The 25,694-nt window shown below is 47.9% G+C and overlaps 1 protein-coding gene across 3 annotated transcripts in view; it reads left to right on the top strand.

Annotated features, from left to right (window-relative positions):
• Positions 1–25,694, top strand: part of LOC138246115 (trichohyalin-like) — a 156,459-nt gene that overhangs the window by 56,918 nt on the left and 73,847 nt on the right. For all 3 annotated transcript variants that reach the window (XM_069200564.1, XM_069200486.1, XM_069200402.1), the window contains exon 2: positions 23,582–23,786. In XM_069200564.1, coding sequence (XP_069056665.1) covers positions 23,582–23,786 — 205 coding nt within the window. The remainder of the gene's footprint in view (positions 1–23,581; positions 23,787–25,694) is intronic.

Here is a 25,694-nt window from a genome sequence, read left to right as displayed (position 1 = left end):
ACCCAAAGTTACAAACTCAGGAATTTCTGCAATATGAAGTTGAATATCCAGTTCCCGCTGACACGTTGCCTATTGATCAATATCAAGTAGTCATGTACACCGATGGCTCTGCGCAACCAGCGATTGGAACAAAACACCAATATTCTGCTGCATGTGCGGTAGTGAGCAGCTATATGGTGGGGGAGAAATTCTGTCCCCAACATACCTATACGCAGACCTTAAGGGATTGTACAGCACAATTGGCTGAGCTAAAAGCTCTACTAATGGCACTAGAACATACGGATCCGACGCAGTTCATACTGATTGTTTGTGATTTGTATTATTGCGTCCAGTCTTTTAACGAATACCGACATTATTGGTGCATGAATAGGTTCAGAGATTCAAAAGGCAACACCATAAAACCCAGACTACTGTGGGGGAAGGTAGCAGACCTGAAAGAGACGCTACCCAAAGTCCATGTTGTACATACACTTGGACACCAACGCGTTGGAATACACATTGCTGGAAATACTTTGGCTGATGAAGCCGCAAAGTCGGCAGTGGCAGTTGCCACTGTAGCTGCAGTGACTCGTTCAAGTTCCAAACCAGACACAGAGATTATGGCTGCCATAAAAGCTATGGTTGATGGCACGCCTTATCCAAAAGGATTTCCAAATAAATATCAATACTTTATGGGAAGTATGCTGAATGCTGAAGTTAAAATTCCTGGCGTAGGCGTACACAACATCCCCAATAAAAATGTAAGACCACAATTGATTAAAGCAGCGCCTGAGGTAGTGGCATCTGCACATGCTGGCGTGGCAGCTACAATTTCGCTATTGCAGGCCCGTTACTGGTGGCCTGGTCTCTATAAAGAGACTAAGCAGTATGTCGGACCAGGGCCCTGCTTTTGCCTCAAGGGCATTCAGGGACACCATGGCTTCGTTGGGAGTCCAGCTCCAGTACTCGTCTCCATTTCATCCCGAGGGAAATTCTGTTGTGGAGCGATTAAACCGCGCTTTAAAACAATCCTTAACAGTCAGAGTCTTAGTTACGGGTCGTAGTTGGCTAACCCACCTGTATGGAGTTCAGAGAGCACTAAATAACCTGACTAGAAGGTTCCTGTGGGGTCGTACTTCATATGAGTGCCTGTTCGGAACACAAATGTTTGTTCTGGATCTTGATGGTCCTGGTGTGGAGGTGGCGGAAACACCTTTTGACATAAATGATCGTGTCACTGTTTTACAGGAATTACAGCAGTTCCGTGAAGATAACTCTTCTAAAAGTGCTGCCTCCACAGGAATTAAGGATGTGCCAGTAACACCTATCGGCTGGATTCCCAGGGTTGGGGATCTTGTGCGTGAAAAGGTCGCAGTGAAAAAAGAATCTGGCCCTTCTTATCGTGCAACAGTCCCTATGTTAGGGATACATGGAACAAGAACTGTTATTCTACCCCCGTTGCCAGGTGCAAAAGAAAATCACTTTGTTTCTATTGACAATGTCAAGTTACATAATGTGGTCAATTCTACACAGCCGACCAAGAGGAACGTCCAGTAGTTCACGAATCCCTCTCACTACTGGGGAAGAAGTTCCGCTTCAAGTTATCTATACCAACACTGTTGCCTCTCCGAGCTTGGGGAGGGTGGATGATGATTTCGCATTAGTTCCACTAACAACAACTAACTTAGAAACATTTGATCAAGTCACCATGACTACAGACGTAATGGATGGTGCTGTCTACAGTGTACCACCGCAAGAAACACCAACTCCTCCATTGACTACGGCAATGCCTTTTTCACAAACTGCCTCTGGTTACTTTGCCGACAACAACGATGGTCTATCGGACTCGTTTGCCTCTTCGACTACTGACCTGTCAGGTCTACGTAAGCTGATGCGTTGGCTTAAAGATACGTATTTTGTTTTTTCATGGAATTATCTGTGGCTTTTATTGACTATGATAGCATTTTTTCTTTGGATTGGGTTTGTTATTACCTTTTTTCTGTTGATACATGGTCATTTTCTTCCTGAGAGATCAGCGGGTGAACGGGTGGATGAGGTGTTGAAACCACATTTTTCATCACATAGGGTTTGAAGAGACTTGTCCTTTGTGAACATTTCTGCAGTGCCAATTCCGGATGGGATTGTGTGGGATAAAGTAATGTTTGATATATACGGTCCCACTGAGATAATTCAAATACCGTATGTCCTAAAGTTATCTATGAATGATGTAGTAATACCAGGCATTGTATCTGATGATTGGGATGTGAAGACAGTTGACTTAATGATGACAGAATTACAATATTATACTGTCTATGAAAATGAAGATGTTTACCAGTTTAAAGACAATTATGGTGACATGTTTTGCTATAATTATTATGGGCACTACTTCATACATAAAGCAAGTAGCCCAAAAACGATATTTGAATATACACAATGGGAACATTGCCCAACTCCCCGCCAGGGAGTTCTACAACTTATTTTGACAAATGTAAGTATTTTTCTGGGCATCATCAAATGAATGCTAAGTCATATTATTTTAAGTTAACTCCGACTAAAGATAGACAAATGTTGTTGACCAACACGAAATTTATATATTCGGACTCCTTTGTTTCCCGTTTATCAATTGAAGGTTATGAATATTGGTCGAAAAATGTGGATTTGAAAAGTGTTTGGGAAACACAAATATTGGCAAAGAAAGGGTAGAGAAACATTGTTTAGAGCATGTCTCATTCCCGTTCAAATGATTTTTTTAAATGAAACAGTACAACAGACTAGCTGTTTGGGCTTAGCCACAATCATTGAATTGAACATGCCTAGTATACCTGTCCCTGCAAAATTTGATGACCTGCAAAGTACACAAATGCAACTTTTAGTGAGCTTGCTGAATTGTTCCAGAATGGTACATTTAATGCTTCGCAGACACGTCCAGGCGGGTGGTTATTGTGGCCAATAGATACCAATGGGTGTCATCAACGTTTTGTCACCTCCTCGGGGAGTTTGCGGACGAGTAGGTCAGACCCTCGCTATAAATCACCAGAACATGCTGAAATAATTACGACATATAGTGTTGGAAAATTGTGCCAGCAATGGTTATAATCATCCTCGCTAGATGCAGTTAAGACACATCTCACTCTCCTGTCTAATAACACTGACTTACAAGACTTTTTGTCACGCCCGAAGACGCCACGTAGGAGGCGTTTCTTGTATGAAGTGTACAATGAAATATGGAAACTTTCCCAACAAGAGGCTGGAGCCCGGTTAAGGCAGATAGATCAGGAAAATCTGAAAAAAGCATTAGCTGTTGTGGATAATGGAATTCACACCTTTTCCGACCGGATATATACAATTAACAACATTGTTTCTTCTGCTATAGACATTATACGATCTGATATGTCTTCTTTATATCATGGACAGAGTCAGACCAGGTCCATTATGCAGTTGGGTTGGGCGCTTCAGACATTGAAGGCGGGTCACGTTCCGTGGCAGCACATCAGGGCCAGGGAAATATTTTTTTCCTTTAATTTAACGCAACAACAACAACTAATGGCTAAGAAGGAGGCGACTTATGTCATGCTCAACATTGAAAAGTTAGAAAGATTGCCTTTTACCGTGGCCGAGATTCACTCTGCAGAGTGGTTGATACACGGGGTTATTAATCTGCCTATTTCTACGTTACAATTCACTTCTTGTTTGAAACATGTTCCGGTAGGCAGATATGAGAAGTTGGGAGATAGTTATATCCATGAGGTGTGAGAGCTTCCCTTCTTTTACAAAGGCCTCAATGGCATGAAAAAGGTCTTTCTTAGCGGTAGTGAATGCGAGACTTCAGTCAGCCATTCAATGATTTGTAAGCAGCTGTCCTTGCATGGGGCGTATAATGCCTCTGTGGCGAACTTGGCGTGCTATCTGAAGGGAGTTCCCATCCCCTTGATTAAATGCACATTCCAGGTGCTTTCAAACGGCAGTTACGTCCTCCTCAATAGTGAAGACTGTTGTGGCATGCGGGCCGGAATAGTTTACGTTGTTTCGGTCACTAAGGTCGTTACTTGCTGCGGGAGTGTGTTGTTTACCCCCACTAAATCTAGGGAGGTAGCGGATATTTGGCCTCACATTGCTACTTCCAAGGTGAATTTCGACAAGTTAAGTAGACTGAAGGCTTTATTGTTTCAGAAGCATGTGGCCCTTACATCTGCACACGAGACCTACGCACTTCAGGTGGCAAGGTCATCAGTGGAAATACAGTCCCTGTTAAATACCAACTTTCCGAGCCACTTTGGTGAACTCGTGGGACGTATATTTAATGCGGCCAGCACGGCTGGATTAGCACATTTTTTTAAATCTGTTGGTGTTGGTTTCGTTCACACCTTCTCTTCCATATTCAGTTTAATACCTTCGGCTATTCATTCAATTTTTGGAAGCATTTTTGGGGGATTTCCGATAAGTTTGGCTTTATTAGCCGGCATTTTGCTGTTGCTGTTGTTTTTCCGCAATGGCTGGCTCGCCGCAACAAGGACAAATGAGGGCGCTCCCACCAGCGCAACTGTGTCGTAAACGCATGATGCAGCACTTTGGAGCAACACTCCTGGAACATTTGGGGTGTGACTGGTCTCTGTCATTCAGACCGGTTGTGGATTGTGTGCAGCCCGTGTTTTGGGGCCGTTGGTGCTCTTTTGAACATGCACTTGACGTCTGTCTCTCACAGCAGCACCCCCCAGTGGTTGCTGATCTAATTTGATGTTCCAGATGAGGGCTCATTACCAGGCTGCGTTTGCTTCGAGAGGCTGATTACGAGATACCCTTCCTGGAGGAAGTTGATATTCACTCGTTCACAGGCTCTGCACGGGATGCCGCATTGGTTGACACTGGGGCTTTGGAACACACCTGCTCCTTGGTAGTCTTTGGCATTGGATTTTCCGGTTTTGTCATCTGCCGAAGTGGAGAATCTCCTGCTTTCCATGACCACTGTTTGAATTGAACTTATTTTAAATTGACATTGTCATTTGAATTCGGCATTTTGCTGCATGCTCATTTTTAAAATTGAGGATTAATATGCTTTGGTGTCCTCTTAACTTGTTGAAATTGTATGGGGTTTTAATTATATTTTGGCTTAGGGCATTTTTAGCTTTGGCTTAAACCACTTTCTACCGACAAGGGGAGGGTGTAGTGTAGCCATTTTTAATGTAGCTTTATGCGCTTTAGCTTAACGTATTAGGCCTCTGTGCACTTTGCCCTAGATGCATTTTATTCAACCTTGCACTGTTATTTTACAATAACCAGTTTCACGGTCTTGTTTTTATTTCATTCTATCACACTGTTTAGCTTACTTCAGCACTGTGTTCTCAAACAATACATTCTTGCTCGCTCTGTGCTTCAGTCAAGGCTACAGTCTGGTACATTGCCGGTAAACGTGGTAGAAGTTTAGTTTCTAGTGTTCGTAGAAAGTACACATCCTTACGTAGGCACATTTCTTAGAACATCTGTGTGTTAGTTATAAAAACACTTTCTAGTCCTAGTACATGTGAGAGGGAGATTCCGACCAGGAACCTACAACTAGACGCTGACTGCCCGTTGCAGATGCTGATGCAGATTACAGGCCTTTGCTCAGGTATGAGGGTTGATGTCCTCCCGGGGGAACCTGAAAGGCAGGCTTACAGCTTCACATGCTGTGCTCAAAATATAACTTAGAGAGAACGTAATTTAGTTGCACTATGATAGCCTTATTCTTGTGCTTCACTCTCATCGTTACTATTTTAATCCTACTGTGTTGTGTAGTTCTGGTTATTGCAGCTCACGCTTTGTTATCTAAAATGCAGTTGTTTTATTAAACCAATCTTTGAAACTTAAACTGCCTTTGTCATTTCTATATGAGACCGTACTGTGTATGAGAGAACCGGTTGTGACCTGAGTGACCACGACTTCCCTGGGAAGTGCCAAGATGTCATGCGCTCGGCTGCCCAATTGTCTCTTCCCTTCAGGAGAGATGAGGCACTGCTAGTTAGCTGGAGCAAAAAACGGTTTTGGGGTGACAAGGGTCCTTCACCGTGGGTCAGACTTAGTCCTCCACACTACGAACGATCTTGCCGCTCAAAAATCCAGTAGTCTCATTAGGATAATGAGAGCCTACTCGACAAAATATGTTGGGTTGCCTGTCAAGATCCTTGTATCGCACCTCTGGGAAAGGGCACTCATTGCCACCAGGCTGTCGTAGGAGTGACCACCTCCGCTGTTGCTTTCTGCTCAAGATTTGCCCCGCACTGCGCTGTTTACTGTCTCACCATCACTTTCTGTTGCTTTCCGCTCGGGGCACCCCAAAACACCTACCCCAATCTCAGGCTCCAGGCGGCGATCAGGCAGAGCTCTCACCTCGCCCAGACACTCCGTAGTCCGCTCCGGGTCACCAGGGCTCCCCTCCACACTTTAGCGAAGAGCCCACAACACCTTATGTGCGCAGACATCCGCCTGACAACCGGGGGCCGCTACGCGCACTGCCAGTCGCAGGACACACAGGCCGCAGTCAACTCTCCCCGGCTCAGGCGCCCAAAGCCGTCTTCTCGAACAGCCTCTGCTGCTCTCCTGTTGCAGCGCCGCTCAAGCCAGGCTACACTGTTCAGGCCTCTGCTTTGCGGGCCGGCGTTGTGCCTATACCGCATCTAGCAGATGCCATACTTTTCTCAGGCCGCTGCAGTCCCACCGCGGGCCAAAGAGATCTCTGACAGACCCCCCAAGGGGCCAGCTTCTTCCTGGGCCTCTGTGACCTTTATCCCGGCCGTCATTTTCTCTGCCCGGCCAAGGTGCAACCCACCTGGCCACTCACAGTTTTTATGCAGCCCCCCGGCCGTGGGAACCACTGGGCTAGGCTGCCTTTCACGTCCCGTCGGCGTCCGGGCCCCCCAGTCGCACACCGGGCTCAGCACCTCCAATTAAGCCCCGCATCGCCAATCGACCGGGGTCTTCACCCCGAGGCACAACCTCCGGCGGCAGCACAGGTAGTTAAAGGTCGTTTTTCCGTAGCACCTCAGGATTTATAAACGGATTTATAGGTGGCCGGCGGAGCTCCACTAAAACGCAGCCATCTTGCAGCCGGGCCAGCTCCACCTCCACGAACTTGCAGCTTTAGTGATAACACTATATAGTGTATTAAAAATAATCTGTGAACGCATCCAGAAAACATTTATCATTTGCACATCACCAAGTGTTCTGATTTGTTTTCATCCTATTAAAATATTTTTTTAATCACACAGAAGTACAAAAAAATTGCTTTCACAACTACTAAAATATATTTTGAAATGCTTGGACAGTTGACTTATTAGCTATTTAAATGTTGTGTGTTTGGAAAATCAGTCACCCTGCAGCCTTTCATTTTGCACTCCGTACAGCAGGTCAGGCAGTTCACTTTACAAAATCCTGGAACTCTGCGGTCTGAGAAGTCAACTTACTTTTGACCTCTTTCTCTGAACACGGAGCAAATGTGACCGGATACTAAGAAGATTTAAAGACATTTTATTGCTTCTTCACTTTCAGAGTGAGCAGAACACGGAACTCCTGTTCTTTGTCAACTTGCCAGAACAAGCAAGTAGGTTCCAAGTTTAGCGCGACCTGATAGAATTGGACTCACCCTAGCGAGTGGGTGAGTACATTTTTTTAGGCCTGAGTTTGTTAGTTTTTTCCCACCCCCAGTTGGTTCTGAAACAAGGTAGTAGAAAGCGTCGATACAAGCTTTCTCTCTCCTGTGGTGTTGGTCATGGGACCCTGGAACCCGAGGACGCCCTTTCTTTCTTGCTTCCGACTCACTCGTCTTGTTTTTGGAATTTAGGCCATGGATGAGTCCTGAAACAACCCTAATAAACATAGGAGCGGAGCTCTGCATGGCCTGCGGTGAAGGCCACCTCTGTGCCCTGACACTACTTGATGTCGCTGCTGCATTTGACAACATTGACCATCAGGTGCTCACTCAAAGTGCGTCCACCACAGCAAGCTTTAATTGTACAGCAGTGGCACGATTCAGCTCATTCCTGCACCACTGCACCTATCGAGTCAAAGTGAGCCTTTTCTTGTCTCAAGTAGACAATATTTGTTGTGAGGTTCTGCAAGCAAAGTAAAGAGAGTGGATCAAACTTTTTTCCTCCTCTAGTGCAAAAGAACGCCCTTCGACCCCAGCTCGTTCCCTCCTATAATGAGGAGTGATCAGTCTGATGGAAGAGGCAGAATGATTCAACGCAGGACGGTTGTAATGTTGGAGTTTAAATTGGCGAAATCGAGAGCCAGGTTAATAGAAAGTATGATGGGTAAGGCATAGAGCCTACAACTCAGTTCGTTCTCTGTGATGAAATATGTGCACACATCTCTCTATGCCAGACATACAACGAACGGCTTAATTCTGGGTCAACTGCACCCTAGAGAGCAACTTTTTGAGAGAGCCTGGTTCAATTCATCCCAGTAGCTGGGCTTCGAAAAATCCATTGGCTGGAGAGCCATCTCATTTACCCCATTGAAGATGCAGAAGTCAGGAGATTTCCTTTAACATCTTAAGGTATAGAAGACAGGAAGACATAACCTTGATCTAGTGAGATACGAGAGTCAGAGACTTGTCCAGAAAGAGACCTGCATTGGTCAGCTGTAGGAACAGAAGAAGACACTGGGTCAAGATCTGAAGGCCACCAGCTGTTGGACCAGTCATCATAAGGTCCACTGAGGATGGGCACCTCTGTCTTGTCCTAGCCTAACCAATCATCAAAAGGAAGGATCAGTTGTGATCCAAAAGTTTGTTCATAGTTTTCTCCAGGAAGATACAAGTAGGTGGAAAGCCAGAGACACAAGGTGAACAGTGAAAGTGATGCTGCTCCTTAGAAACCGCTGCATACGAGGCTTTGTCATACAGAATTGAGTAATATAACCACTTTTGATAATTACTGTCTGGCTGCTAGGATCTCTATAACCTTAAACCCTGCTGAAGTTCTTGAACCTATATGTGTTTAGAAGAGAACATGTGTTATTATAATAATAATAATGATTTATAAAGCACACGGCTACTCCTGATTGAAGTGTCCCAGCGCTAGGTGAGAGTGAGTCAGTAACCTGAGAAGAGCCTATGGCCAAGCGCCGCCTATTTATTGAGCCAACTTAAACAGCCTGTTTTTTTACTTTTTCGGATCAATGATTCCTGTCTAATTGACAGGGTATTCCATAATTTTCCTGCGAGGAAGCTGAAAGAACAGCCACCAATCTGTGTCCTCTTGACTCTGCTAAAAAATAACTTGCAGATCATAAGTTCCTCACAGGAAGGTGAGGTTTCAGAAACTGATGCAGGTAGGGAGGACCTTCATTTCTCGGGATCCTGTGACAGAAACACATAGCTTTAAAAGTAAGCAATTTTCAAGCGGCAGCCAATGCAGTTTTAACAAAGGCATCCCGGAGACGACCACCTAGGGATGTTAAGGAGCAGCCGGGCTGCAGCATTTTGCACCCGCTGAAGTCTCAGCATCAGGGTTCAGCCATTCCGGAATAAAGGACTTTACAGTAGTCTAGCCTGGAGATGACCAAGGCCTGGACCACTGTTTTCCTAGCAGTCTTAGAAAGAAAGCTAAGAATTTTTCTAAGAACGTTTAGAATCCCAAAGAATACCAGCAGGAGGTGTGATATGGTTAGCAAAAGACAGCTTAGCATCGAACCAGATACCGAGGTTCTTGACTGTTGATTTCGAGGGAGGGAAAGGGCCAAGTACTTCAGGCCACCAAGCAGAAGACTAGACCGAAGGTTGATTCCCAACAATGAGCCCCTCAGGTTCCCCAGTGTTTTATTTGAGGCAATTCCTGTCCATCCATTGGGCAACGTCCACAAGGCAACCCCGTAGACGTTCAGCGGTGTCATGAACTTACTGAGACAGTTTGATAACCAATTGAGTACCATCGGCGTACGAGATAATATTAAAACAGTGACGCTTGATGATATCGACCAGGGGGCACTTGTAAAGACTGAATAACGTGGGGCTCAAAAAGGAGCCTGAGGCATCCCCTGCTGCAAAGGAAAAGTTTGAGATTGAAAAGGTTGTGTCAGTACCTGAATGGAGCGATTTAACAGGAAGTAAGCTAACCACTGAAAGCCTTGTTCCGGATCCTGCACTTCCAGAGTTGTTCAAGCAGAAGGCTGTGGGACGCGGTTTTGAATGCTGCGCTAAGGTCTAGCATCAGCACTGCTGCTGTAGCTACCCCGTCCGTGATTTTAGGAATGGACTCAGATGTTATCAGTAGCTCTGACTCAGTATTGTAGTAGGGGCAGAAACCAGATGGCATTTATTGGAGAAGATCTTTCGTTAGCCAATTGCTGGTTTGACCGTGTTAGCAGGAACAAGAAAACATGCACACATGCGTGACACTGGTATATAATTTATGGTGGGACTGAGCACACACCTGCTTCTCAGAGTATGAACAGAAATAAATAATTTGTTGGACAAAAAGGACAACATTTCACGACTCTTGATATTGGTCCCAAACCCCCCCTTGCCTGACCCTCAGCAGATGGAGACAATTGTTATGAGCTGGCATCCGAAGTCTGATCACTAACCATGTCTGAGGAGGACATAACCCACAGCTCTGAGACCCTCGGAGTCTCGGGCATTGTTAGATGAAATCCCCCAATTCTTTGCTGCCTCTTTGTGTAAGTGGTTAATGGGCACTGTGTCCCTTAGAAACTGGCATTTCTGTCTCTTATGATTGCTGTGAGCTTTTCCAAGGCAGAGTCCACACCTTCCCCCACCACATTTAGTGGAGGTGCTTGTGGTTGCTTCCATATCTGAGCTATGCTCATTCGTGCTGCCAGGAGTAGGTGGGAGAAAAGCCACCTGTCGAGTCGTAGTGGAGAAAAGTCCATCTGCCCCCGGGTCTCCCAAGAGCGGGTTGTGTGGAAGCGTAACGCTAGTGATGGAGGGTACCGTGTCTAGGACAAGGATGCTAATTTTAACGGACTACTGTTTTTTTATGATGCTTTCAGTTTGGAATTTATATGATCAGCGCATTGAGACCCTCACGGGTGAGTAGTGCGCTTTACAAATCCCTGATTGATTGATATGATGGAAAATGTACTTGGATCTTCGTGAAGGAAACTGTTAACTGTATTTTGGGCCAAATCACTATGAAGTGTTGATTATATTGCAGATAAAATTGGGTCCACTGAATGATCTAATGATGGTGCACTGATCTTGAAGGTTGACTAATCTCTGCCATCCTGGTGCTCTAAAACTGGGCATTTTGAGCAACTTAACATCCACAAGCTTACTCTACATGCAAGTTTTATATTTGCTACGCCATGATAATGTAATAATGATTGAAATGGGCAGTTATTTTCACATGTTTCTGAATTAATGTTATATTGCATGACCTTTTGTGTGTAATCTATGTAGTTCATGACATTAAAACCGTACAACCCAATCAACAAGCTAAAGGAGTGACCTAGAAGTCAGTGAGAAACCCTGAGGCACTCCTTCTGTCACTGGTTTGGATGCTGAGTAGTAAATGAAATCTTCACTGCTTGAGTTCTGTTGTGCAGATATGAAGCAATCCATTCCAAGCCGATGTCCCTAACTTGATCTCATAAAGCTAAATCAGCTAGAAATTTTGGGAGATGGTACCAAAGGTGACAGAGAGGTCAAAAAGGGTTAAAGCGCTTTGCCTCCTTCATCTGGCATCCAGCACAGTTCATCCACAGTAGCCACCAGAACTGAGTTGGTGCTTTGTATTTGCCCGAATGCACATTGGGATTTTTCAAGGATTTAATTTGTATCCAGTAATACAGTAAAAGCCATGTTGACATATTTGTTCCTACATGTTAAAGGAAACTGGAAGAAATTCCTTGTAAATGTTCATTTAGGTCTTTGTGTTAAGTGTGGAACTGTGTATATCTGGGTAGACCTCTTTTAGTACAAGCCTGGTTTTGACCTGTTTGCTGGAGAGATCTCCATTGTTTTAGGAGAGACCATTGGGAGCTTTTGGACAAAGTGGAGAGACTTTCAGAAGGGGCTGATGTGGTGCTAGGGCCCCCAGCCAGTATCGACATGGAGCCGTAGAATTTGGATCCTTGTTGAGGAGTAGGCAGACGTGCAGATTCGGATGGGACTATGAACTTAGAGGTGGAAGGGTGGCTCAGCAGTAGGCATGCTGGGAATTCCTGAACTGCTATGACTGAGCAGCTTGTGGGTCTCGGACCACTCTATACCCTGTCTCCTAACAGTGGTCCGAAGAGGAGCCATCATAACTGGAGTACGGCTACAGACCCTCTGGGCAGGGGGATGCCAGCCTTAACTGGCATTCAGCATTGTTGGAGGGGGAGGTAGGTCTCAATTAGCAAGTGGACATTGAAGTGTGAAGATGCAATGCTGTTTTCACACCACGGTCATTTGTAACCGAGCAGTCTGAGCTACACAACACCTTCTTGCGCTATCGTTTCTTGACTATGGGGGTCATTCTGACCCTGGCGGTCTTGGACCGCCAGGGCCACGAATGACGGAAGCACCGCCAACAGGCTGGCGGTGGTTCAATCCCCATTCCGACCGTGGCGGTAAAGCCGCGGTCGGATTGCCGGGGCCGGCGGTCATCTGCAGTTTTTGCCTCGGCTGGGAGAATCCGCCAGGGCAGCGCTGCAAGCAGCGCTGCCCTGGGGATTCTGACCCCCGTACCGCCAGCCTGTTTCTGGCGGTTTTCACCGCCAGGAAGAGGCTGGTGGTAACGGGTGTCCTGGGGCTCCTGGGGGTCCCTGCACTGCCCATGCCACTGGCATGGGCAGTGCAGGGGCCCCCTAACAGGGCCCCGGCCAGCTTTTCACTGTCTGCCTAGCAGACAGTGAAAAGCGCGACGGGTGCAACTGCACCTGTCGCACCGCCGCAACACCGACGGCTCCATTCGGAGCCGGCTCCTGTGTTGCGGCCTCATTCCCGCCGGCCCAACGGGAATGTTGGAATGGGTGCAGCGGTATTTTGGCCACATGGCGGCCAAATGCCGGTTCCCGCCTGGCGGGAACCGGCTACCGCTGCCCGCCAGAGTTGGAATCACCCCCTATGTCTTCTAAAGACACTGATTAGCCTGAGAAATCTTTTAGCCACACATCTGATAATTGAGTGTTTCTTCTCTTCCTTTTGGGGTTTTGGAGTTAGGAAGCTGGATAAAGTTATTTTTAAGTTGACTTCAACACCAAGGTGATGTCAGTACTCGTAAGTACCTGGTATTACCAGTTGTGAGAAGGTAGCCTCTTTCTAGCCTTGTTACCCCCACTTTTGGCCTGTTTGTGAGTGTATGTCAGGGTGTTTGTCACTGTTTTCACTGTCTCACTGGGATCCTGATAGCCAGGCCTCAGTGCTCATAGTGAAAACACCATGATTTCAGTATGATTGTTATGTGTCACTGGGATCCTGCTAGTCAGGACCCCAGTGCTCATAGGTTTGTGGCCTATATGTATGTGTCACTGGGACCCTGTCACACAGGGCCCCAGTGCTCATAGGTGTGCATGTATATGTTCCCTGTGTGGTGCCTAACTGTCTCACTGAGGCTCTGCTAACCAGAACCTCAGTGGTTATGCTCTCTCATTACTTTTAAATTGTCACTAACAGGCTAGTGACCATTTTTACCAATTTACATTGGCTTACTGGAACACCCTTATAATTCCCTAGTATATGGTACTGAGGTACCCAGGGTATTGGGGTTCCAGGAGACCCCTATGGGCTGCAGCATTTCTTTTGCCACCCATAGGGGGCTCTGACAATTCTTACACAGGCCTGCCACTGCAGCCTGAGTGAAATAACGTCCACGGTATTTCACAGCCATTTTACACTGCACTTAAGTAACTTATAAGTCACCTATATGTCTAACCTTTACCTGGTAAAGGTTAGGTGCAAAGTTACTTAGTGTGAGGGCACCCTGGCACTAGCCAAGGTGCCCCCACATTGTTCAGAGCCAATTCCCTGAACTTTGTGAGTGCGGGGACACCATTACACGCGTGCACTACATATAGGTCACTACCTATATGTAGCTTCACCATGGTAACTCCGAATATGGCCATGTAACATGTCTATGATCATGGAATTGCCCCCTCTATACCATCCTGGCATAGTTGGCACAATCCCATGATCCCAGTGGTCTGTAGCACAGACCCTGGTACTGCCAAACTGCCCTTCCTGGGGTTTCACTGCAGCTGCTGCTGCTGCCAACCCCTCAGACAGGCAGCTGCCCTCCTGGGGTCCAGCCAGGCCTGGCCCAGGATGGCAGAACAAAGAACTTCCTCTGAGAGAGGGTGTGACACCCTCTCCCTTTGGAAAATGGTGTGAAGGCAGGGGAGGAGTAGCCTCCCCCAGCCTCTGGAAATGCTTTGTTGGGCACAGATGTGCCCAATTCTGCATAAGCCAGTCTACACCGGTTCAGGGACCCCTTAGCCCCTGCTCTGGCGCGAAACTGGACAAAGGAAAGGGGAGTGACCACTCCCCTGACCTGCACCTCCCCTGGGAGGTGTCCAGAGCTCCTCCAGTGTGCTCCAGACCTCTGCCATCTTGGAAACAGAGGTGCTGCTGGCACACTGGACTGCTCTGAGTGGCCAGTGCCACCAGGTGACGTCAGAGACTCCTGCTGATAGGCTCCTTCAGGTGTTAGTAGCCTTTCCTCTCTCCTAGGTAGCCAAACCCTCTTTTCTGGCTATTAAGGGTCTCTGTCTCTGGGGAAACTTTAGATAACGAATGCATGAGCTCAGCCGAGTTCCTCTGCATCTCCCTCTTCACCTTCTGATAAGGAATCGACCGCTGACCGCGCTGGAAGCCTGCAAACCTGCAACATAGTAGCAAAGACGACTACTGCAACTCTGTAACGCTGATCCTGCCGCCTTCTCGACTGTTTTCCTGCTTGTGCATACTGTGGGGGTAGTCTGCCTCCTCTCTGCACCAGAAGCTCCGAAGAAATCTCCCGTGGGTCGACGGAATCTTCCCCCTGCAACCGCAGGCACCAAAAAGCTGCATCTCCGGTCCCTTGGGTCTCCTCTCAGCACGACGAGCGAGGTCCCTCGAATCCAGCGACACCGTCCAAGTGACCCCCACAGTCCAGTGACTCTTCAGCCCAAGTTTGGTGGAGGTAAGTCCTTGCCTCACCTCGCTGGGCTGCATTGCTGGGAACCGCGACTTTGCAAGCTTCTCCGGCCCCTGTGCACTTCCGGCGGAAATCCTGTGTGCACAGCCAAGCCTGGGTCCCCGGCACTCTAACCTGCATTGCACGACTTTCTAAGTTGGTCTCCGGCGACGTGGGACTCCTTTGTGCAACTTCGGCGAGCACCGTTTCACGCATCCTCGTAGTGCCTGTTTCTGGCACTTCTCCGGGTGCTACCTGCTTCAGTGAGGGCTCTTTGTCTTGCTCGACGTCCCCTCTCTCTGCAGGTCCAATTTGCGACCTCCTGGTCCCTCCTGGGCCCCAGCAGCGTCCAAAAACGCCAAACGCACGATTTGCGTGTAGCAAGGCTTGTTGGCGTCCATCCGGCGGGAAAACACTTCTGCTCGACTCTCCAAGGCGTGGGGGATCCATCCTCCAAAGGGGAAGTCTCTAGCCCTTGTCGTTCCTGCAGTATTCACAGTTCTTCAGCCTAGTAAGAGCTTCTTTGCACCAACCGCTGGCATTTCTTGGGCATCTGCCCATCTCCGAGCTGCTTGTGACTTTTGGACTTGGTCCCCTTGTTCCACAGGTACCTTCAGACAGGAATCCATCGTTGTTGCATTGCTGATTTGTGTTTTCCTTGCATTCTCCCTCCAACACGACTATTTTGTCCTTAGGGGAACTTTGGTGCACTTTGCACTCACTTTTCAGGGTCTTGGGGAGGGTTATTTTTCTAACTCTCACTATTTTCTAATAGTCCCAGCGACCCTCTACAAGGTCACATAGGTTTGGGGTCCATTCGTGGTTCGCATTCCACTTCTGGAGTATATGGTTTGTGTTGCCCCTATCCCTATGTTTCCCCATTGCATCCTATTGTAACTATACATTGTTTGCACTGTTTTCTAAGACTATACTGCATATTTTTGCTATTGTGTATATATATCTTGTGTATATTTCCTATCCTCTCACTGAGGGTACACTCTAAGATACTTTGGCATATTGTCATAAAAATAAAGTACCTTTATTTTTAGTATAACTGTGTATTGTGTTTTCTTATGATATTGTGCATATGACACTAAGTGGTACTGTAGTAGCTTCACACGTCTCCTAGTTCAGCCTGAGCTGCTCTGCTAAGCTACCATTATCTATCAGCCTAAGCTGCTAGACACCCTATACACTAATAAGGGATAACTGGGCCTGGTGCAAGGTGCAAGTACCCCTTGGTACTCACTACAAGCCAGTCCAGCCTCCTACACCAGTACCATCCTTTTATCCCTGTTGTTTTTAGTTATGTCGGTCGACTGGAGGTGACCAGAGGCGGGGTCCCACCAAAGGACTGTGGCCCTGGCTGTATACATGAAGCTTAGCTGTGTGCAGCTCTGACTGTCCACCACGCCGCTTATGACTACTTTAGAAGAACTTTACTTTATTTGCCCACAAGCCCCAGGAGGTCATGAGTTGATCATGTGAGGACCTTGAGCTTTGGGAATACTAAAGTTGCAGTAATAGTACCTGTAGGAGGCTGGCCTGGCTTGTAGTGGGTACCAGAGGTACTTACACCCTGTGCCAGGTCCAGTTATCCCTTATTAGTGTAGAAGAGGTGTTTCTAGCAGCTTAGGCTGATAGAAGGTAGCTATGGCAAAGCAGCTTAGGCTGAACTAGGAGACATGTAAAGCTCCTACTATACCACTGGTGTCATATGCACAATATCATAAGAAAACACAATACACAGATATGCTAAAAATAAAGGTACTTTATTTTTATGACAATATGCCAAAAGTATATCAGTGAGTACCCTCAGTATTGAGGATAAGATATATACACAAGATATATGTACACAAACCAAAATTATGCAAGTAATAGCAAAAGGAAGTAATGCAAGCAATGTAAAGTTACAGTAGATTGCAATAGGAGCACATAGGTATAGGGGCAACACAAACCATATACTCCAAAAGTGGAATGCGAACCACGAATGGACCCCAAACCTATGTGAGCTTGTAGAGGGTCGCTGGGACTGTAAGAAAACAGTGAGGGTTAGAAAAATAGTCCACCCCAAGACCCTGAAAGGTAGGTGTAAAGTGCACCTACTACCCCCAGAGAGCACAGAAGTCGTGATAGGGGGATTCTGCAGGAAGAACAAACACCAGCAATGCAACAACAGTGGATTTCCTGACATGAGTACCTGTAAGACAAGGGCACCAAGTCCAATAGTCGCAACAGTGTCGAGAGTGGGCAGGAGCCCAGGAAATGCCAGCTGAGGGTGCAAGGAAGCTGCCACCTGTTGGAAGAAGCTTGGAGTTCTGCAGGAACGAAGAGGACTAGGAACTTCCCCTTTGGGGAATGGATGTCTCACGTCGTGAAGAAGCTTGCAGAGGTGTACCCACGCAGAAAGACCGCAAACAAGCCTTGCTAGCTGCAAGGGTCGCGGTTAGGGTTTTTGGGTGCTGCTGTGGCCCAGGAGGGACCAGGATGTCGCCACTTGGAAGAGGAGACAGAGGGGGCGCCTGTAGGAGGCTGGACTGGCTTGTAGTGAGTACCAAGGGGTACTTACACCTTGCACCAGGCCCAGTTATCCCTTATTAGTGTATAGGGTGTCTAGCAGCATAGGCTGATAGATAATGGTAGCTTAGCAGAGCAGCTTAGGCTGAACTAGGAGACGAGTGAAGCTCCTACAGTACCACTAGTGTCATATGCACAATATCATAAGAAAACACAATACACAGATATACTAAAAATAAAGGTACTTTATTTTTATGACAATATGCCAAAAGTATCTCAGTGAGTACCCTCAGTATGAGGATAGCAAATATACACAAGATATATGTACACAATACCAAAATATGCAGTAATAGTATTAGAAAACAGTGCAAACAATGTATAGTTACAATAGGATGCAATGGGGACACATAGGGATAGGGGCAACACAAACCATATACTCCAAAAGTGGAATGCGAACCACGAATGGACCCCAACCCTATGTGACCTTGTAGAGGGTCGCTGGGACTATTAGAAAATAGTAAGGGTTAGAAAAATAGCCCACCCAAGACCCTGAAAAGTGAGTGCAAAGTGCACTAAAGTTCCCCAAAGGACATAGAAGTCGTGATAGGGGAATTCTGCAGGAAAGACACAAACCAGCAATGCAACAACGATGGATTTCCAGTCGAGGGTACCTGTGGAACAAGGGGACCAAGTCCAAAAGTCACAAGCAAGTCGGAGATGGGCAGATGCCCAGGAAATGCCAGCTGTGGGTGCAAAGAAGCTGCTACTGGACAGTAGAAGCTGAGGTTTCTGCAGGAACGACAAGGGCTAGAGACTTCCCCTTTGGAGGACGGATCCCTCACGCCGTGGAGAGTCGTGCAGAAGTGTTTTCCCGCCGAAAGACCGCCAACAAGCCTTGCTAGCTGCAAATCGTGCGGTTAGTGTTTTTGGATGCTGCTGTGGCCCAGGAGGGACCAGGATGTCACCAATTGCGTCTGGGGACAGAGGGGGCGTCGAGCAAGACAAGGAGCCCTCTCAGCAGCAGGCAGCACCCGCAGAAGTGCCAGAAACAGGCACTACGAGGATGCGTGAAATGGTGCTCACCCGAAGTCGCACAAACGAGTCCCACGTCGCCGGAGGACAACTTAGGAGGTTGTGCAATGCAGGTTAGAGTGCCGTGGACCCAGGCTGGACTGTGCACAAAGGATTTCTGCCGGAAGTGCACAGAGGCCGGAGTAGCTGCAAAAGTCGCGGTTCCCAGCAATGCAGTCTGGCGTGGGGAGGCAAGGACTTACCTCCACCAAACTTGAACTGAAGAGTCACTGGACTGTGGGAGTCACTTGGAAAGAGTTGCTGGATTCAAGGGACCTCGCTCGTCGTGCTGAGAGGAGACCCAAGGTACCAGTGATGCAGTTCTTTGGTGCCTGCGGTTGCAGGGGGAAGATTCCGTCGACCCACAGGAGATTTCTTCGGAGCTTCTAGTGCAGAGAGGAGGCAGACTACCCCCACAGCATGCACCACCAGGAAAGCCGTCGAGAAGGCGGCTGGATCAGCGTTACAGAGTTGCAGTAGTCGTCTTTGCTACTATGTTGCAGTTTTGCAGGCTTCCAGCGCGGTCAGCAGTCGATTCCTTGGCAGAAGGTGAAGAGAGAGATGCAGAGGAACTCGGATGAGCTCTTGCATTCGTTATCTAAGGAATCCCAAGAGACAGAGACCCTAAATAGCCAGAAAAGAGGGTTTGGCTACCTAGGAGAGAGGATAGGCTAGCAACACCTGAAGGAGCCTATCAGAAGGAGTCTCTGACGTCACCTGATGGCACTGGCCACTCAGAGCAGTCCAGTGTGCCATCAGCACCTCTGTTTCCAAGATGGCAGAGGTCTGGAGCACACTGGAGGAGCTCTGGACACCTCCCAGGGGAGGTGCAGGTCAGGGGAGTGGTCACTCCCCTTTCCTTTGTCCAGTTGCGCACCAGAACAGGGCTAAGGGGTTCCTGAACCGGTGTAGACTGGCTTATGCAGAAATGGGCACCATGTGTGCCCATGAAAGCATTTCCAGAGGCTGGGGGAGGCTACTCCTCCCCTGCCTTCACACCATTTTCCAAAGGGAGAGGGTGTAACACCCTCTCTCAGAGGAAGTCCTTTGTTCTGCCATCCTGGGCCAGGCCTGGCTGGACCCCAGGAGGGCAGAAGCCTGTCCGAGGGGCTGGCAGCAGCAGCAGCTGCAGTGAAACCCCGGGAAAGGCAGTTTGGCAGTACCAGGGTCTGTGCTACAGACCACTGGGATCATGGGATTGTGCCAACTATGCCAGGATGGCATAGAGGGGGCAATTCCATGATCATAGACATGTTACATGGCCATATTCGGAGTTACCATTGTGAAGCTACATGTAGGTAGTGACCTATATGTAGTGCACGCGTGTAATGGTGTCCCCGCACTCACAAAGTCCGGGGAATTGGCCCTGAACAATGTGTGGGCACCTTGGCTAGTGCCAGGGTGCCCTCACACTAAGTAACTTTGCACCTAACCTTTACCAGGTAAAGGTTAGACATATAGGTGACTTATAAGTTACTTAAGTGCAGTGTAAAATGGCTGTGAAATAACGTGGGCGTTATTTCACTCAGGCTGCAGTGGCAGACCTGTGTAAGAATTGTCAGAGCTCCCTAAGGGTGGCAAAAGAAATGCTGCAGCCCATAGGGATCTCCTGGAACCCCAATACCCTGGGTACCTCAGTACCATATACTAGGGAATTATAAGGGTGTTCCAGTAAGCCAATGTAAATTGGTAAAATTGGTCACTAGCCTGTTAGTGACAATTTGAAAGAAATGAGAGAGCATAACCACTGAGGTTCTGGTTAGCAGAGCCTCAGTGAGGCAGTTAGGCACCACACAGGGAACATATACATATAGGCCACAAACTTATGAGCACTGGGGTCCTGACTAGCAGGGTCCCAGTGACACATAACAAACATACTGAAAACATAGGGTTTTCACTATGAGCACTGGGCCCTGGCTAGCAGGATCCCAGTGAGACAGTGAAAACACCCTGACATACACTCACAAACAGGCCAAAAGTGGGGGTAACAAGGCTAGAAAGAGGCTACTTTCTCACAGCGCCCAGCAACGTAGGGAGCCCTCACAGAAGCAGGCAGCACCCGCAGAAGTACCTGAACAGGCACTTAGAAGAAAAGTGAACCGGAGTCCACGCGAAGTCACAAAAGGGAGTCCCACGACGCCGGAGGACAACTCAGAAGGTTGTGCACTGCAGGTTAGAGTGTCGGGGACCCAGGCTTGGCTGTGCACGAAGGAAATCCTGGAAGAGTGCACAGGAGCCGGAGCAGCTGCAAATCACGCGGTACCCAGCAATGCAGTCTAGCGTGGGGAGGCAAGGACTTACCTCCACCAAACTTGGACTGAAGAGTCACTGGACTGTGGGACTCACTTGGACAGAGTTGCTGAGTTCCAGGGACCACGCTCGTCGTGCTGAGAGGGGACCCAGAGGACCGGTGATGCAGTCTTTTGTTGCCTGCGGTTGCAGGGGGAAGATTCCGTCGACCCACAGGAGATTTCTTCAGAGCTCCTGGTGCAGAGAGGAGGTAGGCTACCCCCAGAGCATGCACCACCTAGAAACAGTCGAGAAAGCCAGCAGGATGAAGCGATACAAGGTTGCTAGTAGTCGTCTTGCTACTTTGTTGCGGTTTTGCAGGCGTCCTGAGCAGTCAGCGGTCGATCCTTTGGCAGAAGGTGAAGAGGGAGATGCAGAGGAACTCTGGTGAGCTCTTGCATTCGTTATCTGGTGAGATCCCCAAAGCAGAGACCCTAAATAGCCATAAAAGGAGGTTTGGCTACCTAGGAAGGAGGATTGGCTACCAAGAGAGGTAAGAGCCTATCAGAAGTAGCCTCTGACGTCACCTGCTGGCACTGGCCACTCAGAGCAGTCCAGTGTGCCACATACACCTCTGTTTCCAAGATGGCTTAGGTCTGGGACACACTGGAGGAGCTCTGGTCACCTCCCCTGGGAGGTGCAGGTCAGGGGAGTGGTCACTTCCCTTTCATTTGTCCAGTTTCGCGCCAGAGCAGGGCTGGGGGATCCCTGAACCGGTGTAGACTGGCTTATGCAGAGATGGGCACCATCTGTGCCCATCAAAACATTTCCAGAGGCGGGGGGGAGGCTTCTCCTCCCCAGCCTTCACACCTATTTCCAAAGGGAGAGGGTGTTACACCCTCTCTCAGAGGAAGTCCTTTGTTCTGCCTTCCTGGGCCAGAGCTGCCTGGACCCCAGGATGGTAGAAACCTGTCTGAGGGGTTGGCAGCAGCAGCAGCTGCAGTGGAGACCCTGGAAAGGCAGTTTGGCAGTACCTGGGTTCTGTGCTAGAGACCCGGGGGATCATGGAATTGTCCCCCCAATGCCAGAATGGCATTGGGGTGACAATTCAATGATCTTAGACATGTTACATGGCCATGTTCGGAGTTACCATTGTGACGCTGTACATAGGTAGTGACCTATGTACAGTGCATGCGTGTAATGGTGTCCCCGCACTCACAAAGTCCGGGGAATTTGCCCTGAACAATGTGGGGGCACCCTGGCTAGTGCCAGGGTGCCCACACACTAAGTAACTTTGCACCTAACCTTCACCAGGTGAAGGTTAGACATATAGATGACTTATAAGTTACTTAAGTGCAGTGGTAAATGGCTGTGAAATAACGTGGACGTTATTTCACTCAGGCTGCACTGGCAGGGCTGTGTAAGAATTGTCAGAGCTCCCTATGGGTGGCAAAATAAATGCTGCAGCCCATAGGGATCTCCTGGAACCCCAATACCCTGGGTACCTCAGTACCATATACTAGGGAATTATATGGGTGTACCAGTATGCCAATGAGAATTGGTGAAATTGGTCACTAGCCTGTTAGTGACAAATTTGGAAAGCAGAGAGAGCATAACCACTGAGGTTCTGGTTAGCAGAGCCTCAGTGAGACAGTTAGGCATCACACAGGGAACACATACATATAGGCCACAAACTTATGAGCACTGGGGTCCTGACTAGCAGGGTCCCAGTGACTCATAACAAACATACTGACAACATAGGGTTTTCACTATGAGCACTGGGCCCTGGCTGGCAGGATCCCAGTGAGACAGTGAAAACACCCTGACATACACTCACAAACAGGCCAAAAGTGGGGGTAACAAGGCTAGAAAGAGGCTACTTTCTTCCAGTACCTATTTCTTTTTGCACTTTTTAGGTCAGTCCTATTGACCGCTTCTAGTTGTCTTTTGGTGAAGACCTTTTTGTACAGGATGGGTTTGCTCTCTTGTCAATCTCATTTGCTTGCTATTTATTCAATGACTTCTTTTCCTCTTTGTGCGTTTGCCCCTCCCCTGCAACGTAGTTTCTTTACCACCCTTTTCAGTAGATGACGTGAATCCTTCCACAGCTCTACATCAGGGAACTGTTTTTTCTTTTTCTTTGAGTACTCCATGGGAATGCACAGGTTTTGTTTTTCCCCATGTCCTGCTTCCTCTCCTTCCTGCACATTGTCCATGTTTATTCTGCTCCCCGTGCTCATCCGTTGCTTCCTCCTTGTTTTTTCAATTACATTCCTCGCTCCCAGCTTTTCCATTTCTCTTCCTCTCTGCTGTCCCCAGCATTTACCTTCTTAACAACTGGCAAAAACATTGGCAAACCCAAAGAAGCAGGACCTATTGGCTTTGCCAATGCTTGTTTCCTTCTGTATTGTCTTCAGTTCTCTGGGCTCTCTTACCTGTTGTCAGCCTATCTTCCTGCGTTCAGGAGGAATTGATAACACCTCTGTGGTGTCGTCCGTGTGTCTGTGGTGTGAGGCATGAGTGTCTCTTTAGTATTTATATATGTGACATTCTAAAGTGCACAGTGCAGTACTGGGCGCAGACTCATCGCGGGAGCTTGCGCAGGTAACGTGTGACCTCTTACGAGGACAGGGGTCTCATTGAACCCGTGCTGAACACACTTCTGGTTTTGACACTTTTACACTCTGTTGTAGGTTCCCGAAGGACCCCGTGAGGAGGAAAAAATGGGTTTTGGCTCTTCGTCGCTTGTTGCCAAACGGCAAACCTTGGCAGCCGACGAAAAGCAGCAGCTTGTGCTCCACACACTTCACAGAAGAATGCTTCGACAGAACGGGTCAGACGGTGCGTCTTCGAGAGGGGGCGGTCCCAACCATCTTCAACTTCCCCAAACATTTGCAGGTGAGTAGGGAAAGCAGGTATTTATTTCTGTTCTAAACTGGGATCCGTGACAATGGTAGGGTACTAGACTCTGGTTGAGAAGATACAGTTGTAACGAGAGTATGTTGCAGCTGGAGTGTGTCTGACACCCCAGCTCCTCACCTGTCTACAGGGAACACCTGACAGGCCAAGTGTACTTTAATCGATTTAACATTATTGGGCAGGGGCAGTTTCACAAAGACGGGTCAAAATGTTGGTAAAGTGCAGGCAATAACCGAGTAAATCCCTTAAGTATCCTAACACAACACGTTGTAACCCGGGTCAGCGCCGTTGTGTCCTCTCTGTGTGTGGAATTGATAACATGGCATCTTGTGCAGGATTAACTACTTTCACTGGTGCAACCAGACTCCTCAAGTACTTCCTTTGGTTGGAAGCTAGAGATTGCGTCAGGGTTAGGTGTCCTCAGTCAGTGGGCTCCTGTGAAGGTGGATGATGTCTGTGACACAATCAGCTTCTGCTGGACTTGGCTTTTCAGTATAAGACGCTGCCCATCGGAACCAGAGGTCAAGGTTCACTAGGGTGGCACTTGGCTCCTCTGACTCCCAGGTTGTCCTTACTTGTGGCAGGTCTCTGTTGCCTTCAGTGTATCTAGTCGATGCTCTGTGACTACCTTCTGAATATGGAGAAGGAGACTATGTCCAGAGGAACTGGCTGAGTAGAGTGAATGATCTGGAATGAGTAGGGGGACAGGACGGGGTTTGAACTGTGAATAAGCATCTTTAGCCGTTCCAACTGAGCCTCAAAGTCTATGTTTGTTACCAAAGATAAGCACGACTTGCCTTCCAGCTGCCATCACGAGTTACCCTTCCTAGATACACTTGTGCCAGTCCAACATCGTCAAGTGTCTGGTCAAAGCAGACTTCTTCTGATAGAGTGAGGTCCCCCCTACTGGACATGCCATATGTGTTAGTATTCTACACCAGCGTGCTGGGTAACTTGGTTATTTTCAGAGGAGTAAAGTTGCTAGAAGGAGAAGTTTTGCGGTCTTATATTGTGGGTGAGGAAATTTGTAGCATAATGCAGCACGATTTGGAATTTGCTTACGTTCATTCGGCCTCGTGACAGTTGAAGTGGTCGGCGAGTGTCTGGGGAGATCATAGATGGTTTGTGTTATGAAGTTGCTTCTCTTACTAAAGTGATTCAGACTTTGGTGTAGGCAAAGTAAAAGGCTAACACTATAACCACGTTTACTCCACACCCAGGTTTTTGAGGGGTTTGGTTGTCTTCAGTGGAAGGAGGTGACGTGCAACAAGACAGTTTTCACTTCCTAACATCAGGCTTCACATCGCTACGCATGTTTAGTGTTCTGCTCAGTGGTGCAGATAAGGAACACTGTGTCATGTCTTGGAAAGTTAGCGGGCTCCATAATAGGCTCAAAAGGGGAGCTGTTCTGCTATATTTTAAACTGCTTGCCCCAGAGGTGTCTCTATTGCAAGAAACTCCCCTACCATGTACAAAATGCATGTCTCTGGGACAGCATGGTTATGAACGAGTTTAGCATGCCGGCTTCACTTGCGGCTCCTGTGAAATCACTCTTCTTCCGACAAATCTTCCCACTGGTTGTTAAATCTGTCCGGGCAGATGACCTGGGGAGAGTGTGACCGGGTTGTTACATGGTCACCCAAGGACACTGGTAAGCGCTTACATTGCTCCACCCTGGTGGAGGTTACACTTATCACGCTCACGTGGAGCTTCCAGATACTGCAGTGGGGACGTCTGTGGTTGCAAGGGACATTAACACAGTGATGAACGTTGGAAAGACCCAAGCAAACCAGTAACCTCAACTAGTGCTGCCCAGTCCCCTGATAATCTGCCGTGGTGGGTACTTGACATCCTCATTGTAAGACAGATGGACAGTACACATATTAT

Source organism: Pleurodeles waltl, chromosome 1_1 (assembly GCF_031143425.1).
Source record: "Pleurodeles waltl isolate 20211129_DDA chromosome 1_1, aPleWal1.hap1.20221129, whole genome shotgun sequence".
In the NCBI taxonomy this organism is placed as follows: domain Eukaryota; kingdom Metazoa; phylum Chordata; class Amphibia; order Caudata; family Salamandridae; genus Pleurodeles; species Pleurodeles waltl.
The sequence above is the reverse complement of the archived record's forward strand: the minus strand, read 5'-3'. Positions and strand labels throughout refer to the sequence as shown.